The following is an 18,434-nucleotide window of genomic DNA, read 5'->3' on the forward strand; positions in this document are numbered from 1 at the left end:
TGTCCGTAGGCAGGTCCCTGCATACCTTGCTGAGTCAGAAGGCGTATCTGCCTTCTCTCAATGGGTAACTTGTATAGCCGATGGTCCTTAATGGGCCATCCAGCAGGCTAGGCAGAGCTGACACCAACTTGTCTGGGGTGTTCCCCGGAAGCATAGCAGAAGTTTGAAATACAGACAGTATAGAGCCAATATTCATAACTTCAACTACAAAAATGATACACAGACACAGAGAGCATAATTTTCATCAGCCAATCATAACCTCTCCCTAGACCGCTTACACGACAACCTTTATACAATATTGGCTGCAAATATATAACAGTGGTCGCAACAGTGATCTACACAGTTATAGATCCTGTCAGGAGGTGACACGGCATCAGTGGGACTGATATTGGAAAACTGCGTCTGATTTTGGTGTCCTCATTTGAAAGAGATGTTGTGAAATTGGAGCTGGGGCAGCAAAGAGCCACCAAATGTTCTGAGGGCTGGAGAAAAATGCCTTCTAGTCAGCTACTGAAAGAGCTCAACCTGTTCAGCTTATCAAAAGAGGATTGAAAGGTGACTTCATTGAAGTGTTGAAGCGTGTTCATGGAGAGAAACTACTGGGTATTAAAGGGCTCGTTAATCTAGCAGAGAAAGGCACAACAAGGCCCAATGGCTGGGAGGTGAAGAGAGACAAATTCATATTACAAATAAGGCACAAATATTCAACAGCGGGGCCGATTCACCACAGGAACAAGCTACCAAGGAAAGTGATGGATTCTCCATCTCTTGATGTCATTTAATAAAGACTAGATGCCTTTCTGGAATGTGTTTGCCTAAAAAGTAGCTATTGTGTCATCCAGCAGTCCTATGATATGCAGGGAGTCAGATTAGATGCTCTAATGGTCTCTTCTGGCCATAAAGTCGACTAATTTCTGAAAAACTGAGTGCAGCATTGGGAACAGCGTCTGATGTTTCACTGTCTAGCCGGCTTGCTTCCTAGACAGTAGCTGATTTACCACGGCGCCAGGGGCTCCAGGGCTCTGGGCCCACGCTCCAAAGGGGCCCCGGCCAGCTGCACTTCTCCGCCCCCACTCTCTCCTGAAGGGGTGGAAGCTTGGTGTTGCTGGCTCCCGGGGTTCTGTCTTGCTGCTGCATGGCAGGCTCTGCCAGCAACCAAGCTCCCCCCCGTCCGCCTCTTCCCCCAGCTTGCTACTTCTGTCCCTCTCCCTACCACCGATAAGCTGTTTGCCAAAGCCAGGGAGCGGGAGAAGCAGAGAAGAGGCAGGGGCAGGGCCTTGGAGAAGGGGGTGGAATTGGGACATACCCCCTCCAGCCCTGTCAACGTTCCTTCCCCACTCTGAACTCTAGGGTACAGATGTGGGGACCTGCATGAACCCCCCCCCCCCACAAACTTACTTTTACCAGCTTAGGTTAAAACTTCCCCAAGGTACAAACTATTTTACGCTTTGCCCTTAGACTTCCCCTGCCACCACCAAACGTTTATCTGGGTTTATTGGGAAAACGTTGTTTGGAAACGTCTTTCCCCCCAAAAGACTCCCAACCCTTGCACCCCACTTCCTGGGGAAGGTTTGGTAAAAATCCTCACCAATTTGCATAGGTGACCACAGACCCAAACCCTTGGATCTTAGAACAATGAAAAAGCATTCAGTTCTTGAAAAGAACCATTTTAATAGAAGAAACAGTAAAAAGAATCACCTCTTAAAATCAGGATGGTAAATACCTTACAGTGTAATTAGATTCAAAACATAGAGAATCCCTCTAGGTAAAACCTTAAGTTACAAAAAAGACACACAGACAGGAATAGTCATTCTATTCAGCACAACTTAATTTCTCAGCCATTTAAAGAAATCATAATCTAACACATATCTAGCTAGATTACTTACTAAGTTCTAAGACTCCATTTCTGTTCTGTTCCTGGCAAAAGCATCACACAGACAGACACAGACCCTTTGTTTTTCTCCCTCCTCCTATTTTGGTCAGGTGCCAGCGAGGTTATCCTAGCTTCTTAACCTTTTACAGGTGAGAGGATTTTTCCTCTGGCCAGGAGGGATTTTAAAGGGGTTTACCCTTCCCTTTATATTTATGACAAGCCCCCTGCCTTGAGCTGCTCAGGGCAGGGGGATGGGAGCAACCCCATGACCCCAGCCCACCCCCACAGCCCCCTGACCTCTGCCCTGACTCCTACACCCTACTCACACCTACCCAGCCCCCTTCCCTGACTCCTGCAGCCCCTCACACCCCACCAGCCCTGACTCCTGAACCCCCCCCCCCCCACAAACCCCCTACTCTGACTCCTGCACCCCACACACCCAGCCCTGGCTTCTGCACCCCACACAACTACCCAGCCCCCCCAGCCCTCTGCACTGTCTCCTGCACCCCCGCCACACAGATACTCTGCCCTGACTCCTGCACCCCCCACACATCCCCACCCCCACCCTGAGCACCAACCTGGAGATAATGCACCCTCCCCCCCACATACCCACCTGCACCCCTCACACCGAATGGAAGCTGCCCCAGGTAAGCGCTCCCCACCCCAACTTCCTGCCCCAACCCTGAGCCCCCTCCCTCATTCTAGCTCCTGTGCAGACCCTGCACCCCAAACCTCAGCCTTCTCCTACACTCCTGCACCCCCAGCCCTGTGCTCAGTGCACCCCCACCCTCAGCTTGGTGCAGAGGAAGATGAAGAAAATGGGCTAGAACCAGGGTGAAGGTAGGTACCCACTCTGTGCAGTTTAACCCCGGCCCCTCTCCAGCTCCAAGGACCAACCCTAGCTCCCATCCCACTTTGCTTTTACCCTCAGCCCCTGCTTTCCTCCAGTCAACAGGGACTAATCCTCCCTGCATGCCCTGCTGTGCTCATATTGCCCTGGCCCCTGCCTTGCTCCAGGTGGGGACCAATCCTTCCCCCCGACACACCATGCCCAACTGTCAGGGTGGATAAAAATCAATGAGTTTAAAAAAAATCAAATAATCAGATTTTTTAAATTTAAAGTGGATTTTTGAGGGAAAAAATACCTAAAGCTAGTTTTAATTAAGGTACACTACATCTCATCATGGAATAAGGATTATAAATTTTAATTAATAGAGTCATAGACTATAAGGGTTGGAAAGGACCTCAGGAAGTCATCTAGTCCAACCTGCTGCTCAAAGCAGCACCAATCCCCAATTTTTGCCCCAGATCCCTGAATGGCCTTCTCAAGGATTAAACTCACAACCCTGGGTTTAGCAGGCTAATGCTCAAACCACTGAGCTATCCCTCCCCCCATAATTCTATAGTATGAGACAATATATTCATGTAATGTTTAAGAAAAGTTTTGTAAATGAGTTCTAATAGTTCATGGATTAGGGACCCAATCTTATGGGGTTCCACAGGCTTCTGTATAGATTATTTAGGTTAATTTTTCTATCTACCCAATGGGACTCAGTGCTCAGCCTAGAAGATACCATCAGAGATGCTGAGTTTTGCACTTCTCAAACTGTGGATTTGTGTCTCCAGAGGTAACATGCTTGTTAACAGCAAAAATGTTTTAAATAAATACATAAATAATATATAGAGGTGAGAAATAACAGACCTCAACTCTATTGTCTTTCTGCAAATTTGTGTACACAGGGTCAACCCCTTACCTCTCTTTAAAAGTGAAAAGTTTCAAAAAGTTCAATGAATAGAAGATTGTTGGGGGCGGAATAGATCTGGACAAGCAAAAGAAGTCTGGAGATAAAGATGAGAAGTGAGGGACATCTGCCTTTTTGTTAAACTATTATGTTTTTTGTTGAAGAAAAATATCCAGAATACTTACTTAACGTTGTTGTTTTAGTTAAATAAAACAATTTAAATATCTGTCTGGTGATGTTCTCCTCCTAATACAGCCTGGCAAGAAAATCCTCCAAATATTAATGATTAACCCGGTGAATTGGAGATAGTTCACCTCCCAATAACTTCATAAATATCTGCTTCAGTTACCTTTGGGAAATGACATACCAAATACTCATTCGTTTTGTAATATACCTGTAAAACTAATCTGAAAAGTTTTCAAAATAAATCACAGTTTAAAAATGTATAGTGTGTACCTTCTAAAAATGAAACCTACATCTATCTCTGAGTTGTGAAGAATATGTACTAAGGTTATAACAACCAACAAGAATGCACTTTTATGTAGAAAACCATGACTATATTGAGTCTTCCTGACTAGTGATGTAAATCAAATCCACCCTCTCCGCTGTGCTCTTGCCCCTGGCCTCTTCATTCCCCAGGGGGGCCCACAAATATGTTTGGGGCCGGGCCCACAAAAAGTTAATCCAGTCCTGGGTCAGTTGCTAGATATTGTAGAACTCAGCCAGGATGCTTATTTACCTCTGTATGTTTTTGCTTCCAGTACATCCCCTTTCTATTACCCTCAGGGAGTGGACATGATCATACTGTACCCAAAACCCAGTAGGGCTGTTTTAATCTCCTGCAGACTTCTGCCATTTCCTTGCTCTTTCATTAGTGACACTGCTACAGTTGTCTGACTATTTTGGTGGAAGGGTGTTGTACGGTTCCCTGGATTGTTGGAAGTGGGTGGATCTAGCTATGTTATCTCACATCAGAGATTCATATTTGACTTTCACAGCTTAGAAGGGATCATTATGATCATCTCATCTGAGCTCCTGAATAACAGAGATTTCACACAGGAATTCCCACATCAAGCACACAGTTTTGGTTGACCTAAAGCGGAACTTTTAGGAAGAGAACCAGGACAGATAGTTGCATTTTTTCCAATTGGAATATTTTTCCATCAGAAAATGCTGATTCCACAAAATCAAAACATTCTGTCAGAAGTATAGATTTCCTGAACATTTCTGAGAGGAAATTATTAAAAAGTTTCATTTTGACTTTATCTTTTTGACTTTCAAATTGTACCATAGCACCCACACATCGCATCCACAGTCACATCCACATGCCCAACACAATCCTTTACCACACATCATTCACACCCCACCCAGCACATATACAACATACAACTCCAGCGCATCACTCCCCGCCATAATATACACACCATCACATGTAATACCCAACCACCACACACTCTGTGCAAATCACATAACACACCACCACCACATGGATACCATCACACACTGCCACGATGTGCCACACCCACAATGCACCAGGCAACATAAGAGTCAAAATGGTACAAAGATGCCTTCTTTAAACAAAGGTGAGCAAATCTAACCTTATCTAAACAAAGCATTTCAACCTTCGCTTAGACTATCATGTTTCATGGAAGGTCTCAGTCCTTATCTTCAAGCCACTTAGGCCCAGATCTGTAGAAGTATTTAAGCTCCATTGAAATCAATGGACATTAGGGGGTTTAAATGCCTCTGAGGATCTGAGCCTTTAGCATTTGGGCCTTTGACAAATGAAAGATTCCTTCCCATTCCAGGACTGCATTGATCAGCGCTGTCCCTCAGGCACAGTGGAGCTGTCGCCAGCCAGGGGAAGCTCATTTGTTCAGGAGACAGTTTTCCTGGTGGTTGATCTGAGACTCTGGACCCAACTCCCACAGGATCACAAAATCACCTGAGCCCTCTTTCTGTTCCACTTGAAAGTGAGCTTCTGAAATCTGCCTTCAGTAGCATAAGCTCATAGCATGTCATAAAATAAACCTCCATAAGAATCCACATGCACTTTTTCCCTAGAGGGAAACATGGAGAACGACCCACATGGGATGAAACAAAACCATGTCATTTCATGCATCTCTATCCAAAGCTCTGATGCCACAGTGAAGGGCATAGCATCAGAATTTGTAGGGCAGAGAAGAGATTCGGGGCCTCTTGTCACTGTCTAATCGTGTGTGTGTGTGCTCATTAAGATACCTGTAAATAACCTCCCATTTATACTCCTGGATTTCAGAGGAAAGTCTGGAGTCTGGATTGGGGGTTAGGGCGCTCTCTCGAGTTAGGAATATTTTGTTGCTGGCTTTCTCACTGTTACCGCAACCCTGATAGAGCATTCACTTTCAGTGCAGTGCCCCATCCTAGAGCCTGCGATATCTGAGAAGTGATATTTTAGCATTACTACTTTTTGGTGATTCAGTTGTGAAGTTGCACTCCATAATGTTTTATGGAAATATGCTTATGTGTTTAAATATAATGTAACTGGAATATGCATATGCAAAAGGTCTCTTGTAAAGTATCATTACAAAGCTATATAAAATATATTTATCCAATCTGTATGCATAAATCATCATTGTATCTGAAGCTAGAAATACGAAGTATAACTCTGAGGCCCTATTGTAACTATGCAAAGTGTGGGCCATTAATGATGGTTTAGAATCTTGATGGCTCCCATTGACTAGGACAATTGGTTGTAAATGGTTTATTTACCTGCAAGTGTTCCTGGGAGCCAGCCAAGGAAGAATGGAGGCTGGGGTCTCACAGGACATGTGAGCATGTCACCTGACACTGGAATCCATCTTAAATCTGTATTTTTCCATTTAGAAGGAGGGGTGTGGACCCAGAGAGACAAAAGATTCCAGCCTTGTGCCAAAGCTATAAAAGGGGGTGGAACAAAACAAAGGAGGCTGCCAGTCATGAGAACACCCCTGCTTTCCACCTAAAATGTCTGCTGGAACTAACAAGTCTGTACCAGGGGAAAGGATTGGGCCAGACTAGGAAGGAGTCTAGTTTGTGAAAGAAGCTTATTAGCATATCTCTGAGGGTGAGATTTTACCTGTAATCGGTTTCTTAATGTATTAGGCTTGGACTTGTGTGTTTTTGCTTTATTGTGCTTGCTAACTTACTTTGTTCTGTCTGTCATTACTTGAAACCACTGAAATCCTACTTTTTGTTCTTAATAAAATCACTTTTCTTTATTATTGAACTCAGAGTAAGTGATTAAGACCTGGAGGAACAAACGACTGTGCATATCTCTCTATCAATAATATAGAGGGTGAACAATTTATGAGTTTACCCTGTATAAGCTTTATACAGAGTAACATGGATTTATTTGGGGTTTGGATCCCGTTGGAAGCTGGGTGTCTGGGTGCTGGAGATAGGAGACCTGCTGAGCAGTTTTTGGTCAAAGTCTACAGCTTTGGGGGCGTGGACCAGACCTGAGTCTGTATTGTAGCAGGCTAGCATGTCTGGCTCAACTAGGCAGGGTTCTGGAGTCCCAAACTGGCAGGGAAAACGGGCTCAGAGGTAGTCTCAGCACATCAGGTGACAGTCCCGAGGGGGTCTCTGGGACTGAACCCGTCACATCAATCTCCATCTCTCTCCCTGCTGGTCCACATGGAGCTACCCAACACACCTCATGAGAGAAACATCAGCCCAGGGACAGATCTTCAAAAAGGGTTTAATAAGAAAAAGCAAAAATTCACAATGAAGAAGTGTTAGGGACAAAAAAGCAGGGAAGTTCCAGACTGTCTGATCAATGGGAAATTAGAGGGGAAATCACAGCCCCTGTCTCAGTCAGACTTATTTCTTGCATTTAAACAAAACTGAAATCAAAAAGCTAATTGAAGCAGTTCCCAGGTAGGGATTGTCTCCAATACCCCGATGGGTCAATGAGCATTTGGGACAGGAAGAGTCTAACCATACAGCATTTACATCTTCACAGGATATTTGATCTCAACCCAGCCATTCTTATATTAATGTCCCAGAGATGCCATAATCAATGTCATCATAACCCGGGTCATGAGGAGGTGGGGACAGGGCTTCCCTCTCAGCCCCAGAGGCCCCTTCACTTCTTAGCGAGTGCAGACTCCAGCCTGAAAATAGCAAGCAAGTCACATTACAGTCAATGTATTCATTCTCCACCCATGTGCACTCACGTAATGGATGGGCAAAATACAGCATGGGCTGTGAATCAGCCCCCACCCACAGTTCCTCTTAGTGGGCCTCTGACATGTTTAAACCATGATTTCTCTCTCTGTTCTTCCAAGAAAACATGTGGGAGCGGATTCTCTCTCTTCTGAGACCTCCCTGGTGCAGGAGAAGTGTGGGGATGGCAGTGAGCTGGTGACAACTCCCTGATAGGCCACTGGGAGCTGCTGTAACTCCTGACATCTGATATAGTCCCTAAGGGACCACACGCCAGCAGTCCCACTGAAGTCAGAGAGAGTATTCATGTGAGTAGACTGACAGATGGGATCTAGTATTTGTAGGAGCAGGGACCTTATCTAGGAAATCTTCTCTCTGTCTTGATTTCAATCCATTTAACTCTGTTTAGCAGAAGTCAAGGAGGGGACACAGATGAGAGGTCACCAATAACTGTATTTCAGTGCAGTGACAGTGACTTCTAGTAGCCAGTAAAGGCTCTTCCCGGTGAGTTCTCCACACTCCACTCACCTGTCCGTGAATCCCTGTTCCTGACACTTTCCCCATGGGCCCCCGTGACTTCCTGGGCACTCGGTCCAGAACCAGGGTCGTCTTCAGGGTCAGAAATTTCTCTGGCATCATCATAACCGTCCCCTGGGTCATCTCCAGGCAGGGCAGGGACCTCTGAAATAATGATGGGAATTAATGGTAATGAGAAGAGGCTTTCCACTGAATAGAGAAAAAAGCTACATGCCAGGTGTGGCAAAGGAGGAACTTGTGTGTATTATTTCTTATGAATGCCACATACACCTCAGTTTAGCTGTTTGATATTATCCTGCCAGACTGCACAGGGAAAAACAAAGGAGGCCATTGGAGGGGAAGCAAACAGGAAACATGAAAATAACAAAGATGTGGCTTCTTAAGGCAACAATGAGGGAAGCTGTTAATTGTGGAATGCCCTTGTCAAGGTTCCTTCCCCACTCTGAACTCTAGGCTACAGATGTGGGGACCTGCATGAAAACCTCCTAAGCTTACTTTTACCAGCTTAGGTTAAAACTTCCCCAAGGTACAAATTAATTTTACCCTTTGCCCTTGGAATTTCCACTGCCACCACCAAACTTTAACTGGGTTTACTGGGAAACGTAGTTTGGACATGTCTTTCCCCCAAAAAATCCTCCCAACACTTGCACCCCACTTCCCGGGGAAGGTTTGGTAAGAATCCTCACCAATTTGCATAGGTGACCACAGACCCAAACCCTTTTATCTTAGAACAATGAAAAAGCAGTCAGTTTTCTTACAAGAAGACTTTTCATAGAAGTAAAGGAATCACCTCTGTAAAATCAGGATGGTAGATACCTTACAGGGTAATTAGATTCAAAACATAGAGAATCCCTCTAGGCAAAACCTTAAGTTACAAAAAAGACACACAGACAGGAATAGTCATTCTATTCAGCACAACTCTTTTCTCAGCCATTTAAAGAAATCATAATCTAACACATACCTGGCTAGATTACTTACTAAAAGTTCTAAGACTCCATTCCTGTTCTATCCCCGACAAAAGCATCACCCAGACAGACACAGACCCTTTGTTTTTTCTCCCTCCTCCCAGCTTTTGAAAGTATCTTGTCTCCTCATTGGTCATTTTGGTCAGGTGCCAGCGAGGTTACCTTTAGCTTCTTAACCCTTTACAGATGAGAGGATTTTTCCTCTGGCCAGGAGGGATTTTAAAGGGGTTTACCCTTCCCTTTATATTTATGACAGCCCTTGTCATAAATTTAAAGGGAAGAGTAATCACCTTTCCGTATTCAGTGCTATAAAATCCCTCCTGGACAGAGACAAAGTCCTTTTACCTGTAAAGGGTTAAGAAGCTCAGGTAACCTGGCTGGCACCTGACCCAAAATGACCAATGAGGGGACAAGATACTTTCAAATCTGGACTGGGGGGCGGGGGAAGGAAGGCTTTTGTCTGTCTGTGTGATACCTTTGCCGGGAACAGATCAAGGATGCAAGCTCTCTAACTCCTGTAAAGTTAGTTACTAATCTAGCTAGAAAATGTGTTGGGTTTTCTTTGGTTTGGCTTGTGAAATTCGCTGTGCTGGAGGAAATGTTTATTCTTGTTTTTGTGTCTTTTTGTAACTTAAGGTTTTGCCAAAAGGGATTCTCTATGTTTTGAATCTGACTGTCTGTAAGATTATCTTCCACTCTGATCTTACAGAGTTGTTCTCTTATCTTTTTTTGTTCTTCTAATAAAGTTCTGGGTTTCTTTTAAGAATCTGATTGGGGTTTTGGGGTCTTAAAAATCCAAGGCTGGTTTGTGCTCATCTTGTTTATTCTCAAGCCTCCCCGGGAAAGGGGGTGTAAGTGCTTGGAGGGATATTTTAGGAAATAGGAACTCCAAGTGGTCCTTTCCCTGGTCTTTGTCTAAATCACTTGGTGGTGGCAGCATACTGTTCAAGGACAAGATGAAATTGGTGCCTTGGGAAAGCTTTTAACCTAAGCTGGTAAAAATAAGCTTAGGGGGTCTTTCATGTGGGTCCCCACATCTGTACCCTAGAGTTCAGAGTGGGGAGGGAACCCTGACAGCCGTTCGCTGGCTCCAGCCAGGCTACTTTGGGTTAATTCTTCCCAGCCCTGAGCTCAGGATCAAAGGGCAGACTAGGGAATGAAGGGGGTGGAGCAGCAGTAGCCAAGGGGTAATGTGGCTTCCAGGAGGCAGATTCATCATTGCTTACCTCGGCTGTCTGGAGTCTGGAGGACGTTCCTCAAGGCAGGCTCCTCCACATTATCGTAATCCAACTGAGACCCCCCTGGGGAAGCTCCCTCTGGAACAGCAAACATTACGGTCAGCTTCCCCTGAACACACCCATTTCCCCAGCAGGTTTTAGTTCCCCATTAAAGGCCTGTTGTTTTCGAGTTTGGGCTTTTCATCATAGAGTCTGCAGGGGAAATCACAGGGTAATCCAGGGGAAAAGGGAGAGTCATGGACATTCTCTCAAACAATAATTGTGCCACCTTTATTTCCTCAAAAATAACTAAGGCCCAACCCTGCCCCACAGCATCCAATACCAACTTTGTCATGCCCTTCAATGAGATCAGGATCTATGCTGGTATTGAGCTAACCCTGGACCTATTTCATAGATTCATAGATATTAAGGTCAGAAGGGACCATTATGATCATCTAGTCTGACCACCTGCACAATGCAGGCCACAGAATCTCACCCACCCACTCCTGCAATAAACCTCTCACCTATGTCTGAGCTATTGAAGTCCTCAAATCGTGGTTTAAAGACTTCAAGGAGCACAGAATCCTCCAGCAAGTGACCAGTGCCCCATGCTGCAGAGGAAGGCGAAAAAACCTCCAGGGCCTCTTCCAATCTGACCTGAAGGAAAATTCCTTCCCGACCCCAAATATGGTGATCAGCTGAACCCTGAGCATATGGGCAAGATTCACCAGTCAGATATCCAGGAAAGAATTCTCTGTAGTAACTCAGATCCCACCTCATCTAACATCCCATCACAGGCTGTTGGGCGATAGTAGCTGCCACACCAGAGCTGACCATTGTGAATTCAACTGAACTCTATAAAGACATGGTTTAAAGTCCTTACATTATATGGGCTGGATCGTGAATTCGGCTATATGCTCCTGTCGAGGAGGCAGGGGGCTAAGGTCATGGGGCATAGATCAGGGTTGTGCAGTGACACGTGTAAGCTGTGGAAGTCAGATTCTTTCATATAGTGTGAATATTTCTCTGCCCGGTTCCCTGCAGCTCCTCCCCTGGGAGAGGGCACAGTCAACCACACACAGAAAGGGTCAGGATTTGTTCACATTTCCATCAAGAGCTGGACAGAAATCTTTTGTGTGTCTCTGTGTCCACCCCCATCCTTGTTACCTTGCTCTGATCCAGGATCATTTTTCCCCTCGCTGTCCCCGGTGTAATACTGCAGCTTTGTCACTGAGTCATCTGAATAGGAAACTGGAGAAAGGGTAAATGGGATGTTATCACAGTGAGAGCAGCGAAACTGGCTGATGGGCAATGCAACCGGGTCCTGGAGCAAGATTTATGGTCTCACTATATTGCTTCTTCAAGAGAAGATGCTGAATTCACAGCAACTGAGTGGTGAGAGGCTGACACAGACTTTCTAAGCTAAATATCAGTTTTTTTGTAGTAAATGAGGCTTTGGGGTGGATAATTCAGACTGGGAAGATGCTGGGAACAGCCATATTGACCTCATGAGGTGAGGCAGGAACTGAATGAGCCTTTTACCATGGGACCCCCTCCTGTGGGTTTCTTTCAAATCCTTCTCATGAACTGGGGAGCCTGTTTTGAGTCACACTCAGGGTGTAAGAATCTCTTTAGAGAGGAATGTTTATCTTCTCCTCCTGAATGTTGCTGCTTCATGGCCGGATCCAGCAGAAAATTATGGCTGAGGCTGCTGGTCCAGATCTCCTCAGCAACAGACATGACTTCCATTTTGTTCTGGAAGATACTCCCCCTCCCCCGCCTTTTTGACAGATAAGGCCACACCCCTCCCATGTTCAGAGTCTGTGACCAACCCCCACCATTAGCAGAGAGGAGAATGTGGATCTCAGAAGTAGCCTCAGGGAGAAGCACTGACCATGCTCAGAGTGCCCCACAATGTGCTAAACTGAGAGCAGCATCTTCCCCCCTGATTGACATTCAGTCAAAATGAGGAGAACAGTCACTTTCCTGACCGAAAACTAATTACCCCCTACGGCTGCAGGATGTACAGATGGGCCTGACTGTCCTCAGAATGGGGCTAGCAGAGTCTGCTAGGGAGGAAACTCATTCATCTCAGTCCAGTAACTGGCTGGTCTCTTCACAGACCCAGCATCTGCAGCCATCCAGGACTCACAGGCTTGAAGGCTGCAGAGATTTAGCTCTAAGTCAGAGCTTTAGAAGGCAGAGTGCATTAGAGACTTTCTCCCTGTTAGGAATGACACACACAGACCTGAGCGATCAAACATTTCCTGCTTCTTTCTCATCAGGTTATAATCGATCTCCTCATACACGGCCTCAGAGAAAGGGTCCAAGGATCTTCTGGAGCCTGAAAACAAAGGGCAGGGTTTGCACAGGCTCAGAGAAGCTAGGGATGGGAAACCCTATGAGATCATCCAGCCCCTGCCCCCCAACTACAGTGCAGGACTGGTTCCTACAGCACATTGCCACTGCTCTGTCCAGTTTAGATTTCAGCATCCCAGGTGATGGGGACCATGTCCCTGTCATGTTTGTTCTATTGACTATTTCACGGTTATTAAGTTTATCTTGATATTCAACTTTAATGGTCCCTTCATAAATGTATCCTATTACTCCTACTACCACCCAAAATCGTTCCTCTCCTATCCTGGTGCTCACACCTATGGGCAAAATAGTACTTGTATATGTACTGCCTAGAGACTGTGGGGGGAATAATTAGTTAATATTTGTGCAGTGCTTTAAAAATGGAAAGTACTATCTACGTATTTTTTAGGTGACAAATTTGAGGAACGGTCCCAGATTGAGGTGTCATGAGAAGAAGTTTTGGAACAAATTGATGAACTAAACAGTTATAGGTCACCAGGACCAGATGGTATTCACCCAAGAGCTCTGAAGGAACTCAAATGTGAAATTGCAGAACTACTAACTGTAGTCTGTGACCTATCATTTAAATCAGTTTCTGTACCAGAAGACTTGAGAATAGCTAATGTGATGCAATTTTTTTTAAAAAGGCTCAAGAAGTGATCCCAGTAATTACAGGCCAGTAACCCAAACTACAGAACCAAGCAAATTCGTTTAAACTACCGTAAAAAATAGAATGATCAAACACATAGATGAACATGATTTGTTGGGGAAGAGTCAACATGGTTGTTGTCAAGGGAAATCCTGCCTCACCAATCCTCTAGGATTTTCTGAGGGGGTCAACAAGCATGTGGACGAGGGGGATCCAGTGGATATAGTGTACTTATATTTTCAGAAAGCCTTTGACAAGGTCCCTCACCAAAGGCTCTTAAGAGAAGTAATCTGTCATGGGATAAGGGGGAAGGTCCTCTCATGGATCAGTGACTGAGTAAAAGATAGGGAAAAAAGGAGAAGAAATAAAGGGTCAGTTTTCAGAACGGAGAGAGGTAAATAGTGGTGACTCCCAGGGGTCTGTACTGGTACCAGTGCTGATCAACATATTCATAAATGCTCTGGAAAAAGGGGTAAACAGGGAGGTGGAAAAATTTGCTGATGATACAAAACTAGTCAAGGTAGTTAAATCCAAAGCAGACTGCAAAAAATACACTGGGGTCTCACAAAACTGCGTGACTGAGCAACACAATGGCAGATGAAATTCAATGTTGATAAATGCAACATCTTGAATACTGCGTGTAGATGTGGTCACCCCATCTCAAAAAAGATGTATTGAAATTGGAAAAGGTTCAGAAAAGGGCAACAAAAATGGTTAGGGGTATGGAACAGCTACCGTATGAGGAGAGATTAATAAAACTGGGACTTTTCAGCTTGGAAAAGAGATGATTAAGGAGGGATATGAAACTATAAAATCATGACTGGTGTGGAGAAAGTGAATAAGGAAGTGTTATTTACTCCTTCTCATAACACAAGAACTCGGGGTCACCAAATGAAATTAATAGGCAGCAGGGTTCAAACAAACAAAAGGAAGTATTTCTTCACACAACACACAGTCAATGCCTGTGGAACTCTTTCCCAGGGGATGTTGTGAAGGACAAGAGTATAACAGGGTTCAAAAAAGAACTAGATAAATTCATGGAGGATAGGTCCATCAATGGCTATTAGCCAGGATGGGCAGGGATGGTGTCCTTAGCCTCTGTTTGCCAGAAGCTGGGAATGGGCGACAGTGGATGGATCACTTGATGATTACCTGTTCTGTTCATTCCATCTGAAGTGCCTGGCATTGGCCACTGTTGGAAGACAGGATACTGGGCTAGATGGACTTTTGGTCTGACCCACGATGGCCATTCTTATGTTCTTATATAAGGGTAAATCTACACTGCAATCTGGAGGAGTGATTGCAGCATGCATAAACACATCTGAGCTGGCTTTGATCGAGCTAGCCAGGTAGCTGTGTCAGCACACGCAGCAGCACAGGCTAACCTGCCGTGTACAGCCTCGCCTAGGAGCCTGGGTGCACACTCCAGTGGCTAGCCCACGTCACAGCCATGCTGACGCAACTACACTGCTGTTGTTATGCCAGCTAGCTTTCACCGAGCAAGGTAAAAGCTAGCTTGGGTATTTCTACATGTGCTGCAATCACACCTCTCATTGCAGTGTAGACATTCCCTAAATGCCTGGTAGAACTGTCTGATCTCTTTGGCCATTATCACCCAAGCTCTTTTGCAGCATTTCTCCTTCCTTGTACCCTCCCTCCTGCTGTATCTCTCTATTCCGGATCTTTCCCTCACATGGATTTTCTTGTACTTTTCTAAATGGAATCTCAACGTGTTATTTTTTCTAAGAATACTTGAAGTCTCTTTGTATTATTTTCTCCAGTGAGGCGGAGTGACCTCCCTCCCCACTTTAGAGTGAGGGACCACTACACTCCCTCTGGTGGGTGGAGCCAAACCTGCCCTGCCCCCGTCGCCGGAATTACTAGGGCAGGACAGGAAGTATAAAGGGAGAGTCTTGCATCTCATTGGAGTGGGAGCTAGGGAAGGAGACAGAAGTCTCCAGCCTGCTGCAGAATTCTGGAGCTGGATCTGCACCGGGCAGCATCCTGTCCCCAAAAGAGACCGACCCTGGAGAGAAATTGCCGGCACTGCCATCGGCCAAGTACCCCAACGAAACCAAGGACCCGGGCACTATGGAACCCCTCAACCAGACGCTGGAAGGAAGTAGCCCAAGGAAACTGCACTTTGATCCCGTTACACTGTCAAAACCCGAGTCAACATGTTTTAGCTGGATCCCTGCTGACCCAGTGGCGGAACAGTCCGCCAGTGTTTGGGCCCAGGGCTGGGACGCAGTGGAGTAGGGTGCGCCAAGGTCCCCCCATCCCCTGCTGCCAACCCCATCCCTGGGGTGGCAGCCTACCCATGTTAGGCCAAGAGGTCTGCTGTCTGCCAGAGCCAGGTCATGAAAACTGTCTGTTTGGTGCTCTGCCCTGCCTGAGGGCCTGAATCCCTAGATTGTTTGGTGCTCCCTGCTCTTCCCCACCCAAGGAGCCAGAGCCCCAGACTGTGTCTTTGCTGGCTGCCTTTGCCAAGAGGCTTAGGCAAAGCCTGCTTCCCACTCTGCCCTGCCCAGAGGGCCACAGCTTCCCTTATCAACCATGAACTGCTGGCTGTCCCAGCCAGGATGCTGTGGACAAAAGACTGTTTATACTCCACCCCGCCTAGAACGCCAGGGTTCTAGACTCTTGATTGGCGGCAGCTCTGACAGGAGGCTGCGAACTCTAGACTTCTTACAGATCGGCCCAGCAAGTGGGACCCGAGCCTGAGTGCTGCTGCCTGACACAGTGAGAGGGTGTGGCCTCCCTCTCCACTTGAGAGCAAGAGACCACTGCATTTCCCCTTTGTATTATTTCTATGTGGTCCCCACTAGTTTCAACTCCTCCCAATGTATTGTCATCTGCAAGTGTCACTGCTGTGCTGTTCATTTCCATGGCCAGATCATAGCTGAAGATATTAGAATCATGGAATCATAGAATATCAGGGTTGGAAGGGACCTCAGGAGGTCATCTAATCCAACCCCCTGCCCTTCTGAGATGACTGTTACATCTGCTCCTAAGTCAATTTTAAAGTCAATAGTGTTTCTCTGAATGATCAGTTTCACTCTCCAGGCAGGCTCTGTACCTTCACACAGGATAGATCCAAGAAACAATAGCTCTTGATTGTCTGGAATATGAATCAATTCCCTGACTGCGTTCATGTGGCAAACAACTGCAAAAAGTCCATGTTTCGTGCATTTAATATATCCTGAATGTTTGAGTGGAATTTGTTCCTCTTAGCCAGGGAGTTCTCCCTCTTTACCTCACCAATTTCATGGTATTAACTTGTTTCATTCAGGCTGCGTTTGTTAACAGCTTCTAAGCTAATTTCTCATTTTTCAAGTTTGGCAAGTTGCTCTGGGTTTTGCTGTCTCATGAGCTCAGATTGTTTTGCCGTTTGAACAGCAGTGTGTAGGGTGAAGTCTGTTTTGAATTGTAGGTCCTGTGAAGGATTTTTTTCTGTTAACCCAGTAACCAGCCTCTCTCTGAAATTTTCATGTTTGCAGTTCCTGAATCACAGTTTTCAGCCAAGGCATGCAGAGCTCTTATAAACTGTGTTCAGCATTTTCCCCTAGTCCTTCAATTCTCTGGTGAAAACATGCCCTTTCATAAACCACATTTCTCTGAGGGTACAGTAGAACCTCAGAATTACAAACACCTTGGAATGGAGGTTGTTCATAACTCTGAAACATTCATAACTCGGAACAAAATGTTACGGTTGTATTTTCAAAAGTTTACAACTGCACATTGACTTAATACACCTTTGAAACTTTACTATGCAGAAGAAAAATGCTGCTTTTAACCATCTTAATTTAAATTAAACAAACACAGAAACAGTTTCTTTACCTTGTCAAATCTTTTTTCAACCTTTCCCTTTAATTTTTTTAGTTATTTACATTTAAGACACTTCTGTACTGTATTTTCTTTCTTTCTTTTTTTTTCTTTTTTTTTTTTTTTGGTGTCTGGTGCTGCCTGGTTGCATACGTCCAGTTCCAAATGAGGTGTGTGGTTCACTGGTCAGTTCTGTAACTTTGAGGTTCCAGTGTATAAAGGACGCATCAAACAAAGCCAGAACCCTTTCATAGTCATCTTTGTGCCTGTCTTCAGGAAAATTAAAGGATTGAAAGAAATGCTCTGCTTGCTTCCAAACAGCACAAAGTAATCACCATACCTGTATAGCTTCAGTTTCTTATGGAGTTTTGTAGCAATCTGAAATCTTGCAAAATGCTGCTTCTAGTCTGTCAGTTGTGAAGGTTTGTCAAAGCTGAAGTTCTCTGGTCAACGAAGAGGGAGATGTTGATGAAATCCTTCAACCTGTGTTGCTTTTTTTCCCCCTGTCTGCATCCTTCATTGCTCCTCTTTCTGTCTGCAACTTCTGTTGCTCTCTTCCTTCTGTTTTTCTTCTCCTCTGGCACTGCTTAACTTGGGGCACCATGTCACATACACTTTGGACATGGTAGGTGGCAAGGCTGCTATAAGCAGGTCAGGCTTCTGTACCAGACATGGACTGGCTACAGAGCTTCCTTTCCGGAGAGATACTCAACAGATGTATTCACAATAAGATCCCTTAATGCTCTGCCAGGCATGGCTGAGGTTCGCGAATGTAAGTTGTTACATGCAACACCACTTCGTGGCTGAACAGTATAATACAATTTAACCTTCCACTACACTGCCAATGCCCCACCCCCCTTAGGCACAGCTCCACCTGCTATTTCAGAGGCATTTCACACAGTGACACCAAGCAGGACCCACCTCTGCGCTCTGCCCTGGCACTTCGCACCTGCGCCCCCAGGATGATTAAGACCAGGCAGAGCAGGGCTCCCAGGACAATGCAGATGACCACGGGCACCGTGATTCTTCCACTTTCGGTCGGAGGGCGGCGCGGGGGAGCTGGAAGGAAATGAACATGGA

At 45.5% G+C, this 18,434-nt stretch overlaps 1 protein-coding gene across 1 annotated transcript in view; it reads right to left on the reverse strand.

The window, feature by feature from the left end:
• Positions 1-7,626: 7,626 nt before the first annotated feature.
• Positions 7,627-18,434, reverse strand: part of LOC144268694 (antigen WC1.1-like) — a 62,729-nt gene continuing 51,921 nt past the window's right edge. Inside the window, exons 13-18 of the mRNA XM_077823873.1 lie at positions 18,276-18,413; positions 12,771-12,866; positions 11,690-11,761; positions 10,532-10,621; positions 8,332-8,484; positions 7,627-7,751 (exon numbers count right to left, since the gene is read on the reverse strand). Coding sequence (XP_077679999.1) covers positions 7,627-7,751; positions 8,332-8,484; positions 10,532-10,621; positions 11,690-11,761; positions 12,771-12,866; positions 18,276-18,413 — 674 coding nt within the window. The remainder of the gene's footprint in view (positions 7,752-8,331; positions 8,485-10,531; positions 10,622-11,689; positions 11,762-12,770; positions 12,867-18,275; positions 18,414-18,434) is intronic.

This window comes from Eretmochelys imbricata, chromosome 1 (assembly GCF_965152235.1).
Source record: "Eretmochelys imbricata isolate rEreImb1 chromosome 1, rEreImb1.hap1, whole genome shotgun sequence".
In the NCBI taxonomy this organism is placed as follows: domain Eukaryota; kingdom Metazoa; phylum Chordata; order Testudines; family Cheloniidae; genus Eretmochelys; species Eretmochelys imbricata.